Here is a 17216-nt window from a genome sequence, read left to right on the forward strand (position 1 = left end):
GAAACGGACTCTCAAAAACTCGAATTCGACAACTGTAAATAACAATTATTTACGCTAACCATGTGCTTACCTGCGTGCTTGTGAGTTCGAATTGCCAGGACCCCGTTTAATTACACGATCACAACTCGGACTCTTCTTGAAAAATGTGATGACTGTCAATTTCAGAGATTGATTCTTCAGTTTTCAGCATTAGGAAAAAATTATCGTATCGCAAGCATGTTCATCATAACCCGAGCATTAAGTACGGCTTGAGATGTCGAGCGAAGATAAAGTGGCGCCATGTTTTGTGAGACAAACCATTTCTTGAAGTTTGAACAAATCGAGTAGAAAGCATGAAAACATAGCACTGAAAAGTACATGAGCAAACAATGAAGTTCACTTCTCCTGCAGTAGGATTAACTCCATTTTAATCGTAAGTTTGTTTGCACCACATATTTGCGCTCGGTAATTAAGTTCTCAGATGTATGACGGGTTCTCATATGAGAATCATGAACATCGCTGACTCAATCTCGTTCATTATTTCAATTTTGGGAAAGGCTATTACTTCGTTCTTAGGGTAAAACAAAAAATTTTTAACAGAGCGCGATTTCTTTAAATGAATAATGTAAACCATGCGACAGCTAGCTGAAGAGAGAACGATAGAAACTTGCTCACGCCGTTCGCTATCATTTTAAAACTTTCCAGGAAAGAAATTATCCTTAAGATAACTTGTCTTCCCTAAAGACCACGACTCTATTAAACATTCCAAAAGGTAGGACAAGAAATAATTTTAAGAATGCAAACACTTTGAATTGTTATTCGAGCGATGAACCGACGCGAGGGTTTTACAGCGGTGAATGTAAAAGTCATTGTTTTACCGAAACGTGATTTGAATTATACACTGAAGCTAGTATCAAACGAAGATTGGGAAAAACAAGGTTTGAATTTTTCTGGGCCTTAGCGTAAGAGAAAACCCAGATAAGACACGACTTACCTCCTCTTCTTTCTCGGATCCTTCGTGGTTCGCTTCTCTTTGTTGATGACCCCTTTTTAGTCTGTTTTCTGGAAACCTTTTCTCCACAAACTTAAATTATAACAATTTCCTGCGGTTGATAAAGCTTTAGTTCTGCCGGTGTGTTGCTTTGCGAGCTAATTAAAAGTTGCAAAATACTGAGAATTGCTGTTCAAATACAAGCTCGACTATTTTGATTTCCCGCTCAAAACGCATGTTGCTAATTATTTGCTTACTCAGCCTCACATCTATTAGGTAATTTAGTGTTAACAACTGAGTTGAAAACGTAAATTAGCCACCGTAAAGGGTAAAAAAGCTGACGTTTCGAGCGTTAGCCCTTCGTCAAAGCGACTCGATACGTTTTCAACTCAGTTGTTAACACTAACTTATCTGCTATACCCCGAGCTTTGTGTCACACATTTAGTTGTCCTGACAACTGAGCACGAGCACGTTGAATCTGAAGCTTATTCTGTAATAGTTTGATATCCATTATTTTCCTAACGGAGTTTTCTGTAGCATCGTTCCTCTTCATTTCCTCAAACCAATGTCGCCGCAATGGCCGGCAAGGGAACCTTTATGTAAAAGGCACGGTTGAGGAGCAAAGCTTTCCGTATCCTCATCAACGGTAAGCCATGTTTTTACTTACTGGCCGTCTGAAAGAGATTCTAAAGTAACGTTTTGAGTTTTAGCCCTTCGTCGGAGCGAAGAAAATCACTTATAAATGTCAATCAAATTAAGAATAATTAAAGTATCATACAGTTCCCAACACTCAAGCAAACTATGCTTGAGTGTTGAACCACGAAATAATTTATAGTGATCATTTCACCATTAATTTGCGTTATTTTGTCGACGACAGCGCCTTCACCTTCAGAATACTACTTTTAAATCCACGTTTATCTCCCAGAGTCAATGCTAGTAGAACTTTTGAGCGAGTTTTTGTAAAAAAAGTGGTCTATTATGACAAAACATGGCGTTTTTTGTCGTTTTAAAGCGGTAAACCTGTTTCGAGCGGTAAACTCGCTATTCCCCGTGGGTAACCACTAAATACTGGTTCGACACGGTATCTTAAATTGCGAATTTACTGCGCCAAGGTTTTACGGATGTATACAAGCTGCATTTTGATGCCTGTTTCATGAAAAGATAACATGATAAGTTTATCATCATCAACATTTGGTTTAGTGAAGAGCCCTCGTCATGATGAAAATTATCGTCGCACTCATTTATCAAAGGGACGAATTAGCGCTTAAAGTTACGGGTCTCAAAGTGCTTGCTTCCTGTGCTTATAAATTGAATACACTTCACTCTCAAAGTGCATCCCAGCAAAAGGGAGTACAATGATATCTACGGTATGACGGGGAAACCTTAGGAAAAGCGGAGGGTGAGTTATAATCGCTCCCACGGAAAGCAGTGATACCTCTAGAGGCTTATGTCACTTTTGAGGAACATTTTTGTTTTAAATTATTTTTATGCGTGGGAGTCCAGAATCAGTGCAAGTCAAGTTTAGTGCGATTGAAATTAAGGTCCAGTTTACTATACTCTCAGAGAACTTTGAGTAGGACTTCAGACTTTTAATGAATGATTTGTCAAACTTATTAGAACAAAAGAATCTATGGCGAGGAACTATTTATATAAAACTGAAGTCGAAAATTTGAATATGAACTATTAATTAAAGTCATGCTGCGGTCCATTCTTCATTGGAAGAAATTTCCAGACAACGTTTTCCAAATTATTTCTAGCCAAAAAAAAAAGGAACGAATGTTTTCCGCCCACACTACAACGGTCGTCAACGACGGCAGACAGATTTGAATGGACCTTGATCATGTAATTACCAAGAGCTTAGTTAAACCGCCAAAAAATTGAAAGAGCATTGATGTTAGTTTTTTCACTAGCTCGGAGAATTTGTCTACTAAAAAACCAAGTAAATTTTTGGAATCGCATGACATTTCTAAAAAAACGCTCTGATACTGTTAAGAGGTTTCAAGGAACCATTAAGTGGCACTGTGGAGAAAATTTCTGACTGCCGGGCATTTAGAAGCGTCGACAACCGAACAACCTCGAAGAGTTTGTCCACCAAAAGAGCAAGATAATTTTTGGAGTCGCTTAACAATTCTAACCAATCATCTGATATTCCCACGAAGTTTGAAAGAACCTTAATTTCGGTGGAAATTCTGTGAGAAATTCTGACTGCCGGGTATTTCGTCTTCTTGAGAGGTCGTTATCAAAACATGGAATCTCCATCCATCTAAAACCACCTAAAACCACCTGAAACCACGTTCAGAATACTATTTTTATCCTTTTGAGGCCTTTTTGTGACAATTTTGTTGACAAATACACACGGGAAATTGTTGTCTTGTTTTGCAGGTTCCCATCAATAGCGAAAACCAGCACTCTTTAAAATTAAGTCACTGTCTGCGACATTTGCCCATCCAACGGCTCGCATGAAAGTATTGGAAAAACACAAAGAGGGAAAAACACAAAGAAAATTGTTAGCACAGAAGAGGCACCAAGAGCCTTAGGGCTTTTCGAGTAATACATAGACTACGTTTTCGAAGTCAGTGTTTTCGAGGTCTGCTTTTTTCAACGTCTGATAGAGGTCAACGGAACACCTAGTAGATAGTGGGAAATTTTGATGAGGTTGCGTAATATAACACCAGGGAGGAGGTGTTTCATTTATACGGACGCCCGCACGGTGTCAAGTCCAAACTTCACTCTCAAAGTGCATCCCAGCAAAAGGGAGTACAATGATATCTACGGTATGACAGGGAAACCTTAGGAAAAGCGGAGGGTGAGTTATAATCGCTCCCACGGAAAGCAGTGATACCTCTAGAGGCTCTAGAGGTAGCCTCTAGAGGCTACATTACATTTTTGTTTTAAATTATTTTTATGCGTGGGAGTCCAGAATCAGTGCAAGTCAAGTTTAGTGCGATTGAAATTAAGGTCCAGTTTACTATACTCATAGAAAACTTTGAACAGGACTTCAGACTTTTAACGAATGATTTGTCAAACTTATTAGAACGAAAGAATCTATGGCGCGGCACTATTCAGATAACAACTGAAGTCGAAAATTTCGATATGAACTATTAATTTAAGTCATGCTGCGGTCCATTCTTCATTGGAAAAAATTTCCAGACAACGTCTCCAAATTATTTCTAGCCAAGAAAAAAGAGGAACGAATGTTTTCCGCTCACACTATAACGGTCGTCAACGGCGGCAGACAGATTTGAACGGACCTTGATCATGTTTTTACCAAGAGCTTCGTTAAACCGCCAAAAAATTGAAAGAGCATTGATGTTAGCTTTTCCACTAGCTCGGAGAATTTTTGAAATCGCATGACATTTCTAAACAAACACTCTGATTCTCTTTAGAGGTTTCAAGGAATCATTTAGTGGCACTTTGGAGAAAATTTCTGACTGCCGGACATTTAGCGTTTACGTGACCGTGCCCGGCAGTCTGATCAGAAGCGTCGACAACCCAGCAACATTACAAGCTCGAAGTATTTTTCCACTAAAAGAGCAAGTTAATTTTTTGAATCGCTTAACAGTTCTAAGCAATCATCTGATATTTCGGTGGAAATTTCGTGAAAAATTCTGACTTCTGGGCATTTCGTCTTCTTGAGAGGTCGTTATTGAAACATGGAATGACCTAGATCCATCAAAACCACCCACAACACCTAACATCACCTAAAAGCACCTGAAACCACCTACAACCACCTACCAAATACTATTTTACTATTACTATTCCGATTTTTGTTCTTTGTTTACCCTAGGTGCCATAGGCTTTTCATGCGCGTTTTCCGGTTTTGGTTAGTCTTTTTTTTTGACGCGCGAAAAAAGCTTCTGGAAAGGAGCGCTGTTCCTTTGATAGAAGGCGGCTGCTGACCAGTCAATGTCTCAAGAGGGTCGCAGGCTCAAGTATTTTCAAAAATCATTGATTGTAGGTGGTTTTTAAGTTGTTTTAGTTAGCTGTAGGTGGTTTTATGCGGTTGTAAGTGGTTTTAGGTAGGTCATTCCATGTTTTAGTACTTACGTTTCTGGAGACCGTGTCCGGCTGCAGGGAAGTTAGTCCGTTTTCAACTTGTTTTCTGTCCCCAGGGTCTTAAAATCTACTTGAAAATGCATTTCAAAACTTTCAAAACAAGTCCCCTTCCACTCAGCGTGGTGAAGAGAGGGCTCTCGGGAAATTTTGTGATCCTCTCGTTTTAAAATACGAATACGAACTCCAGAATTTCGACTGTTTCATTTCGCGAGACACTGACAAATTCATTCATGACCTATCACGCAATCGACTTCGATAAGTATCCAATTTTACAGTATTATGCGGTTATTTTCAGCTTGAGAAAAAAATGACGTTTTCTCGCTTATGAAATTTTATTTTACGCCTCAGTGGACGTGAAATGAAAGTAAAAAAATTTGATTTATTTTTATGAGTAATAGTTTGTCATGTGTGCGCCAAGTTCTTGCTTATGGGAGACAAGAAGGAAAGCGGAATAGTGAAAAATTGTGGAAACTCCATTCCAAATGAAAAGTTGGTTGCACGCTGCTTCCTCAAATAATTGTAAGATAATGTTTTCCTGTTCTTTGGTTTCTATCTAGAGGGAGCCTGGAACTCAACAGGCTCACCCAAGCAAGGGGATCAATTTTAGCCGGCCGCGCGCAAATATCCCGCGCAAAATTTTAAACAAAAACAAGAGTAGCAACCGCTGTCACGCAAACTATGCCAAGAAAATTAAACGTTCATAAAAAGTAGAGAAAGGAAACTCGACACTCTTCGAGCACAAAGCTTATCAATGACGGTTATTTACCATTTTGTTTTAAGCTATTATTGGATTTTATGTAAGTTTACAACTCTTAGGGGGCAAGTTGATTCTGAAATCCTAGAACAACATGCACAGACATTTGGGCATTGCGTTTAACATGCTAATAATGGCTATGTATTTTGTATGTCTCAAGTGATGGAACCAAAAAGCGGTTACATGAAAATCTCTGGTGATAAAGATGAAAAAGTCAGTTTTGTATCTTCACTTTTTTTTCGTTGGATGAACGAAGTCCTTAAAAAGGGCAGTCAAAGACCTTTGGATCAAAATGACTTTTTACCCTTGTCAGACGAGAACTCTGGCCGTTTTGTCACCGACAAGCTTCGAAAAAGCTGGGAAAGCGAGAAACATCATTGCAAGATGAATGGGAAAAGGCCCAAACTTTGGAAAAGCGTGTTTTATATGCTTTCTGCCAAGGATGTTATCATCATTTTGATGGGGAATATATTGTGCACAACTTCTCGCCTTCTCTTTCCACTGTTCCTCGGGTATCTTGTTTCTAAGCTTATGTCAACTGAGGCAGAGAATACTTATCGGCTCTACGCCTGCGCATTAGCTATGTGTCTCAATGGTTTGATCGGTGGTCTTGGTATGCACCAGGATAGCTACAGATGTGAAATATTGGGAATCAAAATAGGAAGCGCCCTGAGGGGACTGGTGTACCAAAAGGTAGGAACGATCCTAAAGAGTATTCTATGCACTTGTGATAGACTCATATAATACCCTAAACACCCCAAACTAAGCCGAAAAAACACCTTTATCTATCCGATCCAGAAATAATTTTTCCAGAAATCTGATCGATTGTAATCAGCTTATGCCATATGGAGACCCTGAAGGAGAGGGTAATTGAACATCATTGCTGGTGCTTCTGCGAGAGCAAGCAATCCCGCTTACCAAAAAAAAGAATCGAAGAAACAAACAGTTATGTAGCCTGCAGTTAACGGGGAAGTAGGCTACAAAAACCTTAACGCATAAGGCCACGCTTCTTAGCGAGATTCAAAATGGCGCCTTAGTTGTGGCTCTTTTTCACATTTAAAGATAATTTGGTGAAGGTTTGTTTACTCTCGTCTCGAAACGTAGGAACGGATGTCTTAATGCCGTAGATTAAAATCATATGGTTTATGGAACATACTTCTCTAATGTCTAATCTGTACTCTCTTTCAGACACTTCTACTCAGCAAGCAGACGTTACTGAAATTCACTGCAGGACGTTTACTCGACCTGATATCCAATGATGTTAAAAGAATGGAAGAAGAGACAGTCAAGTTTTTTGTCGCAGCCGTTTTCGCAGTCCCTGCTTATTTAGGGACAATATTCCTTATCTACAATTTGATTGGCTGGCAGGCTGTTATGGGTGTGTTCCTTCTGTGTGTTCTTATGCCGTACTTTGCCGTTTTGTCCAATGTTAATGCTAAGCTGCGCTTGCGCACAGCTACAGTGTCCGATCAGCGAATCTCCCTAATGAATCAAGTAGTTTCCGGGATCCGCGCGGTCAAAACGCATGCGTGGGAGGACGAATATAGACGAAAGATAAAACATGTAAGAAGGTAAGATAAATTGTCAGTTTTCATCAGTAGTAGGCTAAAACAACTATCTTTATTCATCCCCTTGATTGTTGACCTAAATTATTCAAAATCCACAAATATGTTTTGTCTCCACTGAGAGCTTTATTAGCTAAGCAGTTCAAACAAAAACAAAATGTCTCATGTAACCCATTTCATAACCATAGGACTGGCCGGTTAGTCAATAAATATCAGTATCTACTGAGTAGAAAGTGTTAAAAGTGCACTCTGATTGGCTACTCAAACTCCGAATATCCTTTGCAATTCATCTTCGAGCGACTCGTTCGGGATTTGCATCCGAAAATGTTGTAATCGTTTTTACTTCAGTGTCGGTGAAAAAGGGTGGTTATCACCTCCACTTCGGAGCATAATCGTTCATTATCATAGGTAGAACATCTCATTGAGTCTAACTTGACTTCATTTGGTATTATTTTTCATACACTGTCGTGGGTTCGCAAAAGACGCACTTTCACAAAGAAGTAAACGATGAGGAAGGGTGCGCTTGCTGCCCGCTCACCTCCTTTATATTTCAAATTAGAGAGAACACAGAGGACGAATTGGTTCGACAGAATGCCCACATAACTCACAAACAACTTTTATCTGCAGAAATGAAATCAGCGTCATTTCGAAGAGGACAGCCATTCAGTCAAGTATTGATGCCTTGTTATACAGTGCAACGCCACTGGCCACTCTGGTGTCAGTAATTATTATGGTGCTTACAGGCCAGACCCTCACGCCCGCCAATGTTTTCATGCTGCTGTCGTTTATGGGTGTTATAAAATTTAGTGGTATGTTGAATATGACATCAGGATTAATGGTAACGTATGACGCCTACGTTTCGCTCGGAAGAATCGAAGAATTCCTTCTTCTGGAAAATCTGTTGCAAGCCTCGGAGAGTGATTTAAGCAACGAGCCTCAACAAAAAGCGAAAAGTACCGCAACTTACCTAAGTGGCAGTTACTTGAAAAAAGAAGAGGAAAATACGGAGAAAGTTTCCCTCTCTCGTGAATCAAGAGAATTAGGGCCTACTATATTATGTGTGTCAAATTTAAGCTACGCAAAAACGCATCATGAAGAGGAATTTATTCTTGAGGATATCAACTTCTTTGCACCTTCAAAGAGTTTAACAGTCATCACCGGACCGGTTGGAAGTGGTAAGTCTACTCTGCTCTCAGCGATCGCTGGTGAAATTTGGAACACCAGTGGGACGATTGATTATCAAGGGTCTGTCATTTACTTGCCTCAGACTGCTTGGGTGTTCTCGGGAACGATAAAAGAAAACATTCTGTTTGGTCAACCCTACAAGGAGTCCAAGTACGAAAGAATAATCGACGTCTGTGCTCTGAAAGAAGACTTTCAGCGGTTACCTGATGGTGACCAAACAGTCGTTGGAGAACGCGGAGAGGTTCTGAGTGGAGGACAACAGGCGAGAGTAAGTTTAGCTCGCGCAGTTTATTCTGACGGAGATATTTATCTACTGGATGATCCACTGAGTGCTGTCGATGTTAAAGTTGGCCAACACATCTTTAACAAGTGCATCAAAGATCTACTGGGCGATAAAATCGTTCTGTTTGCCTCTCATCAGCAACAGCACATGGAAAACGCTGATGAAGTGATTGTGTTGTACAAAGGACGTGTCCTCGACAAGGGACGCTTTACTGAGCTGCAAAAAAAAGGTGTAATCAATTCAACTGTTGACCCGCTCTATAAAGCAGCTCTGAAGGACAAAACGGACTCATCTGAGCCGTTCTGCTGGGAAGATAAAGAGGAAGACAATGATGCTGAAAAGTGCCAGAAAATACATTCTCTGCCCAATGAAGCGAAGAGTTTGAAGATAGCAAGGGAGGATCGTTCAATCGGAGTTGTGACATCCAAGCTTTATTGGGACTATTTCAGAAGTGGAGCACATCCTTTGATGCTAACTGGAATGGTTGGTTTAAGTCTCATTACTCAAGGTAAACTTATTGTTAGACTTAGCTACAAACCTTGGGTCAGACCTTGTTTCTATATTTCGTTTCTTCTATTCTTTTATTCTGTTTCGTGCAAATCGTTTCACAATGGCTATGCTTTTAACCAAGAATAAAAGTTCTTTTTAGATTAGCAGGTAGCATTGAGAGACACTGCGCAAACTTCTGACCATGTTCCCGATATCTCACTTGCTCGTACAAGCGCGAGGCAAGCGCGAGTGAATGGCGAGTTACGCGCGAAAGGAAGAGCTGGTGTTTTTCTCCTCGCGTTTGCCTTACACTTGCCTCCGCTTGCATGAAAAGGTCGAATAACCACTCGCTCTACAGACTAACTTTCTGAGACCAAAAGCAGTTTTTTAATAATATTTATGTGTGACATGGTTGACTGCCTCATATATTCTGTGACGTTGTGGTGCTTGCATAAACATCTCCAAGACGTTAACGGTAGAAGGTAATCCAGGCGAGTTGTGTCTAGGCCCAATAAATCTTACAATGTTCGACTGAGCGATCATACAAAAGTACATTTCAACCACTGCATTTTAATGGTATTTCTTTCAGCCATCATAGTTGCTCCCGACTTGTGGCTTTCGTTTCTTGCAAGGCTAAACCAAGAGGATCAGAAGAACAAGACTTATCTATCTGTCTTCGCCTGTCTGGTTGGCGCGTGTTTTATATTTACTATTGTTCGGGCTTACGGATTCTTCCTTGTTTGTCTGAAGTGCGCCGAACATCTTCACGATAAAATGGTTGTGGCCATTTTACAAGCACCTGTCCTGTTCTTTGATTCTAATCCAGTGGGAAGAATCCTAAATCGTTTCTCCAATGATATTGGCTGCGTAGATGAGATGTTGCCCAAAACATTCCTGGCGGCAATGCAGATGCTCTTGGTGATATTTGGCCAAATTCTGGTAACAGTTGTCACAAATGTTTGGCTGATGTTTCTTGTTGTTCCAATTTCCATGTTGGTCGGTTTTCTATCCAATTATTACTTGAAGACTGCCAGAGAACTAAAGAGGTTAGAGTCGATATCCCGAAGCCCAGTGTTCGCTCATTTTTCGGAGACCCTGATAGGACTGGACACGATTCGTACGAGAGGAAGACAGACAGATTTTGTGGATGCACTCTACAGGTATGTCAAAGACATTGATTAAGTTTGTGGTGCCAGAGCCGATAAATGCACAGGTCAATAGTGACTTATAGTCGCTCGTTTTCTGTGAGCTATTTCTTTAAATTTGCCGGCAATACGCAAAATGGCATCACGTGTCTTTTGTAATCCTATCTGGTACGTGCTGAGACACTGGTCAGCAAGTGGACCTTTCGGTACGAGGCACGGTAGCGAAACGAAGCTATCCGAAAGAGGCACGAGGGGTATTACCAGTTGTGAGACTACAGTAATTGTTCTGTGCGGTTTTCATCCTTCTGATAGGGTTTCAACAGTCGCATAATATGAACCGTCAATCAACAAGATCGCGTGACGTAGAAATTTCACAATTAGTCGAAACTATAACAAATGTATGAAACGTATAAGCGATGTTAGTTTCTTTTTCTAATTTTGTCACAGTTTTGATCAATTGGTAAGAGAACGTCATGTCGTGCAATTCTGCCTTTAATAATACTCGTGATTAAAAAAGTCAGACTCCCGCCTCGCAGTCGTCCCCTTTTGTTAATCACTCGTATGATTACTGGCCGAATTGAACTCCACTCAGTCCTATTACCATTATAATTAACAGGAGATACAGACGAGTGGCACTCGTCTTCTCCTTCTGATAAATGTTATACTTAGCATACAAGATGGAGTTGTGATAGTGAACAATTAAGAACTGGTCTGTTTTTGGCGAATTTACTATTTTTAATGGAAAAGTATCCATATCGTCAAGAAACTCGGCTCTAGCGGCTCTCACTTCATCTGGACGAATGGAGCATACCAAAGAATGAGATGTGGTTACGGAAATGATCTTTCGGATACTTAGCAAGAAGCTTACGGATGTTCCTTGGAGAGTAACATCTTTTTGAGGGGAAGGGGTGTCGGGCGAAATTTATTGAAGGGCTCCGTTACATTGTCAGGCCAAAGGAGACACTGGTCTCACTTCAGTGTACAGACCCGATGTAATGTCTTTGAGATTTTTTTGGAGTGATTGTCGTAAGGAAAATATTATTTTATAATAACAAGCCAATCAAAACAAAAGAAAAGATCACAAGTAGTGACAGAGGACTTAACTCAAAAACAAGGAAACGGCACTAAACGCTGACAAACGCGTTCGACCAATAGGCGGTTGATTTTGCGCAAGTTTGCCGGACCAATCACCAATCGAAGTAATTATCAAGCCGATACTACTCGGTTTATTTTTGACAGTCAACTAAAAAATCACTCCATTATTAAAACTTATTGTGATAAAAACTTGTCCCCTCAGATATCAAGATGTTCATAATCAGGCGTATGTTATGGTGATGGCCAGCGGTAGGTGGCTCGGTACACGTCTGGATTGTCTCGCTTCCTTGTTAGTCGGTGCATTTGCTGTGGCTGCAATCTTGGTATCTCAAGATGCCGGTAAGCTCAAGATTCTTAGTAACATTTTTGAGTCTTTTTATGTAAAGTAAGAATCTGTATAGTCGTGTATTAACACAGCATGAAAAACTGAATAATAAAATAAGTGTGACTATACGTGCTCTCTCATGAACGGGTGGTTTCTAAACACGGCAGAAACGTGAGAGTCAACTCGGGTGGCTTAAGTGCAGAGCAAACTTTCAAGCGTCTTCTATGATTCAAAACAGGAAACTTGTGCTGATAACTCCTCTGCACCTACTTAGCTTGGAGTCAAAACAACGACGTAAAAAAGATGCCTTATTTGGTACTTCCCATTAAGTGACTGCCTGGACAAGGCTAGGTAACCTAGCCTTGTAAAGCTTTCGTTATATGTTTTGAGTTATCGAGAAAAAACAGGTCCGGAATTTATAGACTTAAGTTCTAATTTTCTTTTCAGCTTACGCTGGTCTCGCTCTTGTTTACGTCATCCAAACTCTGAACGCGACTCAATACGCTGTTAGAAAAACGTCTGAAGTTGAAAACTACATGACGTCAGTTGAGCGAGTTATGACCTACACCCAACTCGATCAGGAGCCTGGATACGAAGAAGAACGAACACCGCCAAAAGACTGGCCTCGGAGAGGAAGTATTGTGTTGAGAGATGTATCATTGACGTACTATCCGATGGGACCTCAAGTGCTGAAAAACATCAATCTTAGCATCAAAGGAGGAGCAAAGATTGGAGTTGCCGGCCGTACGGGAGCTGGGAAGTCATCTTTTGTAGCAGCTCTCATGCGCATGCCTGATGCTGATGGAGAGATAGTCATCGACGACGTTCCAATTAAAGAGATAGGCCTCCAACAAGCTCGACGAGGTATCTCAGTTCTTGGCCAAAGTCCTGTTCTTTTTAGCGGATCTTTAAGGAAAAATCTCGATATTTTAGACAAGTTTCGAGACGCTGAATTATGGCAGGCTTTAGAGGATGTGCAACTGAAAGATTTTGTCGGGAGGCTTGAGGCCAAGCTGGATCACGAACTGCTGGAACATGGTGCTAATGTGAGTGTTGGAGAGCGGCAGTTAATTTGCTTGGCTCGTGTGCTGCTACAGCGAAGTAAAATCGTCGTCTTGGACGAGCCAACTGCGCATGTTGACCCAGACACAGAGCAGACGATTTGGAATGTAGTGCGGGACAAACTGAAGGCGTCGACTGTCATCACTATAGCTCACCGTTTGAACACGATAAAAGACTGCGAGAAGATTTTGGTCTTGAAAGATGGAAAAGTTAAAGGGTTTGACAATTTTGACTCAATAATGAACATTAAGTGAGATGCGATCGTAGGTTGAAATACCTCGAATGTCACGCAGGTCTGATCCTGCAGAGCTAAAAAAATTTACAGTTTATAATCTTTTCTAGAGCTGGCATTTGATGTTATTGTTCGGCTTTGGCTCCTTTATACTCTTATGCATCTTTAAAATCTCTCTCGCTGTCATGTTTCGCGGTGTCACGCATCGTCCAATTTTCCCTGGTTCTGTTTAGTATTAGATCACAGACGAAGTCATAATGTGGTAAGAACAGCAAAACGGTACACTAGGCGCAGGCGTGTCACTGATGTTCCAACTGCTTTATGACGTCCTCTGTGATATATTAATGAACAGACCCACCGTGGCATAGATTACATTTGTTTTATGTAATAGACAAAGCTAATTTTTTTTTCATGTGGACGTCACTTATCCGTCTGTCCCCCAACTGATCATAATTAAAAGACCAATGGAGATGCCCCGGGAACGACTTACGAGCGCCACTTACCACCCAACACAATGCGCACAAGAAACAAGATAACAGTTTATTCAGAAATAGGAAACTGTTTAGCAGCCTAGCTATGTCCAGATTTAGGGTCCGATATCAGAGAGTAACAGGTTGTCATGTTAACATTCACTTTGGGTATAAATTTAGATCTCCTCGGATGAGCATGTCAGCATTCACGTTAGGGAAAGAATGAGAGGAGATGCAGGTCTACGTGATGCGGCACAGATTTTTTAAAGTCCATATAAGATAAACAATAACTCTAATATATAGATTTAGCCAAGCCTAAAAGCGGAGCTCTCGTCAATTTATTTTCCAGCCCTTCATTATTCTGAGTAAAAACTGTAATAAAACTCCTTAGCACTGGCTGTAGAAGAGTTTCTTCTAGGGAAAATAGGGACCAGTCCGGGGGTTGGGGACGGGGGAACCATTGACGAAGTCTGGAACATGGGGATGATGTTCTCACAACTTGCAAGGCGATCAACACGCATGCTAGTCAGCGGTATCTTCAAACAGCTTAGGTCTTTTCTTTCATTCCTGATGTTTTGAGCAAATTTTCGAAGATTAGGGAATGTTTTCTTCTTCAGATGAAGTGTATGATGTCAGCAACTTCGGTTTGGGAAATTGAGCCAAAATCGAAAGAAACGACGCTAAACTGCTTTACGTTAAGACGATTGGTCGATTGAAGAGTGAGGACAGTGAGTCAGTAAAACACCACGGCTGAATCGTACGGGCTTCTCTCATATCTTCTCTTGAAGTTGCCAGGTATGACTGCTTACCCCATCGTTTTTCCCTAACGTTTCAGCCTCCTCTGTTCAGCGTAGAAAATTGAAAAGAGAAGTAATTTTCAACTCGTGTTTGAGCCTTCGAAATTTTGATGCACACCTCAAAAGCATAAAAAATAAATTTCAAGTTTCTATTTATCCAGTTTAGGTTAGTGAGGTAAAATTGAATAAAAAAAAAGTAATAGGACGACAGGTTCAAGAAATTTTCACAACCAATTCATAAGGTTAACCTACCTAGAACAATCACCTTCGTGTACAAATTAGACCAGGTTTGTACTGATAATGCGCAAAAGAACTATCTGTGGTAAGAGGGCAGGCTTTCCTTCTTTCATTCAAAGATATACTGAGGTTATCATCTTTCCACAAGCTCAGTGGAAAGTGAGAGTGAATGAAACCGATAGTGACTATGTTATGGATAAGATATGGTCTGCACAGCCCTCTTGTTTTTATTTTTTAAACTATAAAGCTGAGGCGTACATATTCTTGCTTTGTGCATTATGTGGACGCCAATTAATTTAACTTTCATGCGTTAAAATACAAAAAATGTTCTCTTCATCTATGTGCCCTAAACATTACGGGGGAGGAGGCAGGTCAAAGTAGAAACATGAATCATAATAACAGGGCCCCCATTAATTTCAGTCCTAATTAAAGGAGGATCCTTGCTTCTCCAGATTTCCACCCTTTAAAACTCACATATCTTGTGACTAATTCCTTATATTAGTGTTTAGTTTGGGTATGAGCATTGGAAAGAAACAGAATGCATTAATAAAAGCTTGAGCGAGAGTATTTAATGCAATCTAAATAATAATATTACATGTTACAAAGTGGTAACTTACACAGCAAAATGATGTAATCACACAATTCCAAACAAAAGAAGTCAGGTTATCACTTGCTCCAACTTCGAGGGCTTAAGGAACAGAGAAATAGATATGGCAAACAGTTACAATTAATGCAAAGTTGAAAGTTTGAAAGCTAAAAGATATCCTTTACAATCATCACGCCCTATGCATCCTAGCAAAGAAAGGGTCAATTACCACCATAACTTCTCTCAAATGTTCATGCTTACAGGAAATCGTTAATTTTTGTCAGTAGGTAGTACTATACTTACAATAGTTCTACTGACACGAATGCATTTTTCTAAAGTTATCTCATAGTACTGAGGTCAAGAAAGTTCCTGCTTGGGGACTGACATTTCAATTACCTCAGCAAACTGTAATCATCAGAATTGCAAGCCAAAGACGTATTTATAAAGTGCTCAAGTTTCCAAATTAGTCACCTAATTGTCACAGTGGAGTTCACTTCTTTTGGAGGCTATCGTCAGCTTGATCATCCTGTTACATGTAAAACATCAAATGTTACTGACATAATCAAATAATTACCTGAATTAAAAGTTATATATTTTGAATAACCTGCTTCCTTGAATTGTGCTCCAGAAATAGTAAATGGTATTGAAGAGAAAGGAAGAAAGTTCTTAAAATATTCTATGTTAAATAAAACTTTGTTACGAATGTTAATTGCGACGGCAATCAAAACATCTGTGAAGCCATAATAACAATTACCTTTCCATGTAAACAAACCATAATGAAGCATGACATAATCTCACCCAGTTTGAATGTAGAATCCAAAATCTAATTACCGTAAAGCCCCGCAGATAAGCCGCACCCTGAATTTAGCAGTTCAAATTTTGGAAAAAAGTCTTTTAAAAGAAATCAAAAGAAATCCAAAGTCGAGTCTTAAGAAGTCTTCTTCATCCACTGTTCATCGAACGTGAACTCACCATCAACATTGCAACGGAAAACACTTCAAGTCTTACCCACAATTTTAGAAATTTAATATAATGAACGTCGTTTCTACCAACTTTGACATATGATTGATCTTTATCTGATATTTTTTGATAGGAATTTTTTCATTCAACACAGTTTTTCCATAGAATTTTGCATTACAACAAGAACATGGGCGCAACAGTCGAAGCTTAGTAACCAGGCATTAGATCGGACGCGAACATCGGACACCTTTTTCAAATGTTCCCGCAGATAAGCCGCACCCCCAATTTCCTCATGGGGACTCAGAATTGTTTCTTTGTCCCACGCTCGTGACAAGACGAAAAATCATCTTTCTTAATTCATTACCGAGCTCATAACTTACTCTACTATTTCTATCTAAAAATAGTACGCTATGGACATTGCTGATCCTAGCATTATGCAGGACGCGTGTCATATGAACTTCGTAATAGACCTAGCCCACCGTAGAGTCTCTGTGGCACAGTGGTAGAGCATCGCTGCGCAAATCCGAAAGTCTGAGGTTCGATTCTTCATGGGGACTCAGAATTTCTTCTTTGTCCCACGCTAGTGACAAGACGAAAAAACATCTTTCTTAATCACATAAATTGTATGGCAGACAGTAAAGAGAATTACTCATGAAATCTTGAAAGTTAAAGGGTTATGTAATCATATGTACCAGAAAGACAGCAAATAAATGTAACATACTCCAGTAAAGTGTTCTTATGTACAATGAAGTTTCAAACTCATTGAAATTAAGTTGACGTCATGATTCAGATTTTAGTGTAAGAAATGTTTAATATCTCTTTACATGGATGAAAACAGTGGAAACCGGACTCCCTAAGGTGGCGCCGTCTTTTTGCTCGCAAATGAATCCGTTATACTGGAAGTACGTGTGAAACAGCAAGGTCCGAAATGCACCAATCAGAGCAGTTGAAAAAAACAGCTAATCACAGCAGAGCATCATGCTTTATAAGATCACGCATGACCAA

The 17216-nt window shown here is 40.0% G+C and overlaps 1 protein-coding gene across 1 annotated transcript; it reads left to right on the plus strand.

The window, feature by feature from the left end:
• The first annotated feature begins 1511 nt into the window (after positions 1-1511).
• On the plus strand, positions 1512-13183 carry LOC136279095 (ATP-binding cassette sub-family C member 4-like). Its single transcript, XM_066162527.1, has 7 exons — positions 1512-1616; positions 5941-6473; positions 6969-7351; positions 7973-9321; positions 9892-10462; positions 11745-11881; positions 12315-13183. The coding sequence occupies exons 2-7, from the start codon at positions 5943-5945 to the stop codon at positions 13181-13183; spliced, it is 3840 nt and encodes a 1279-aa protein (XP_066018624.1). The 5' UTR covers positions 1512-1616; positions 5941-5942.
• Positions 13184-17216: the final 4033 nt, after the last annotated feature.

The sequence above is a fragment of the Pocillopora verrucosa genome, chromosome 2, assembly GCF_036669915.1.
Source record: "Pocillopora verrucosa isolate sample1 chromosome 2, ASM3666991v2, whole genome shotgun sequence".
NCBI lineage: Eukaryota > Metazoa > Cnidaria > Anthozoa > Scleractinia > Pocilloporidae > Pocillopora > Pocillopora verrucosa.

Excerpts from the sequence above, each read along its gene's own strand:
- LOC136279095 (XM_066162527.1), top strand. The coding sequence starts at position 5,943 with ATGGAACCAAAAAGCGGTTACATGAAAATCTCTGGTGATAAAGATGAA. Across the intron at positions 9,322-9,891 it reads TTTAAGTCTCATTACTCAAG|CCATCATAGTTGCTCCCGAC; the intron begins GTAAACTTATTG and ends TATTTCTTTCAG. Across the intron at positions 11,882-12,314 it reads CTTGGTATCTCAAGATGCCG|CTTACGCTGGTCTCGCTCTT; the intron begins GTAAGCTCAAGA and ends TTTTCTTTTCAG.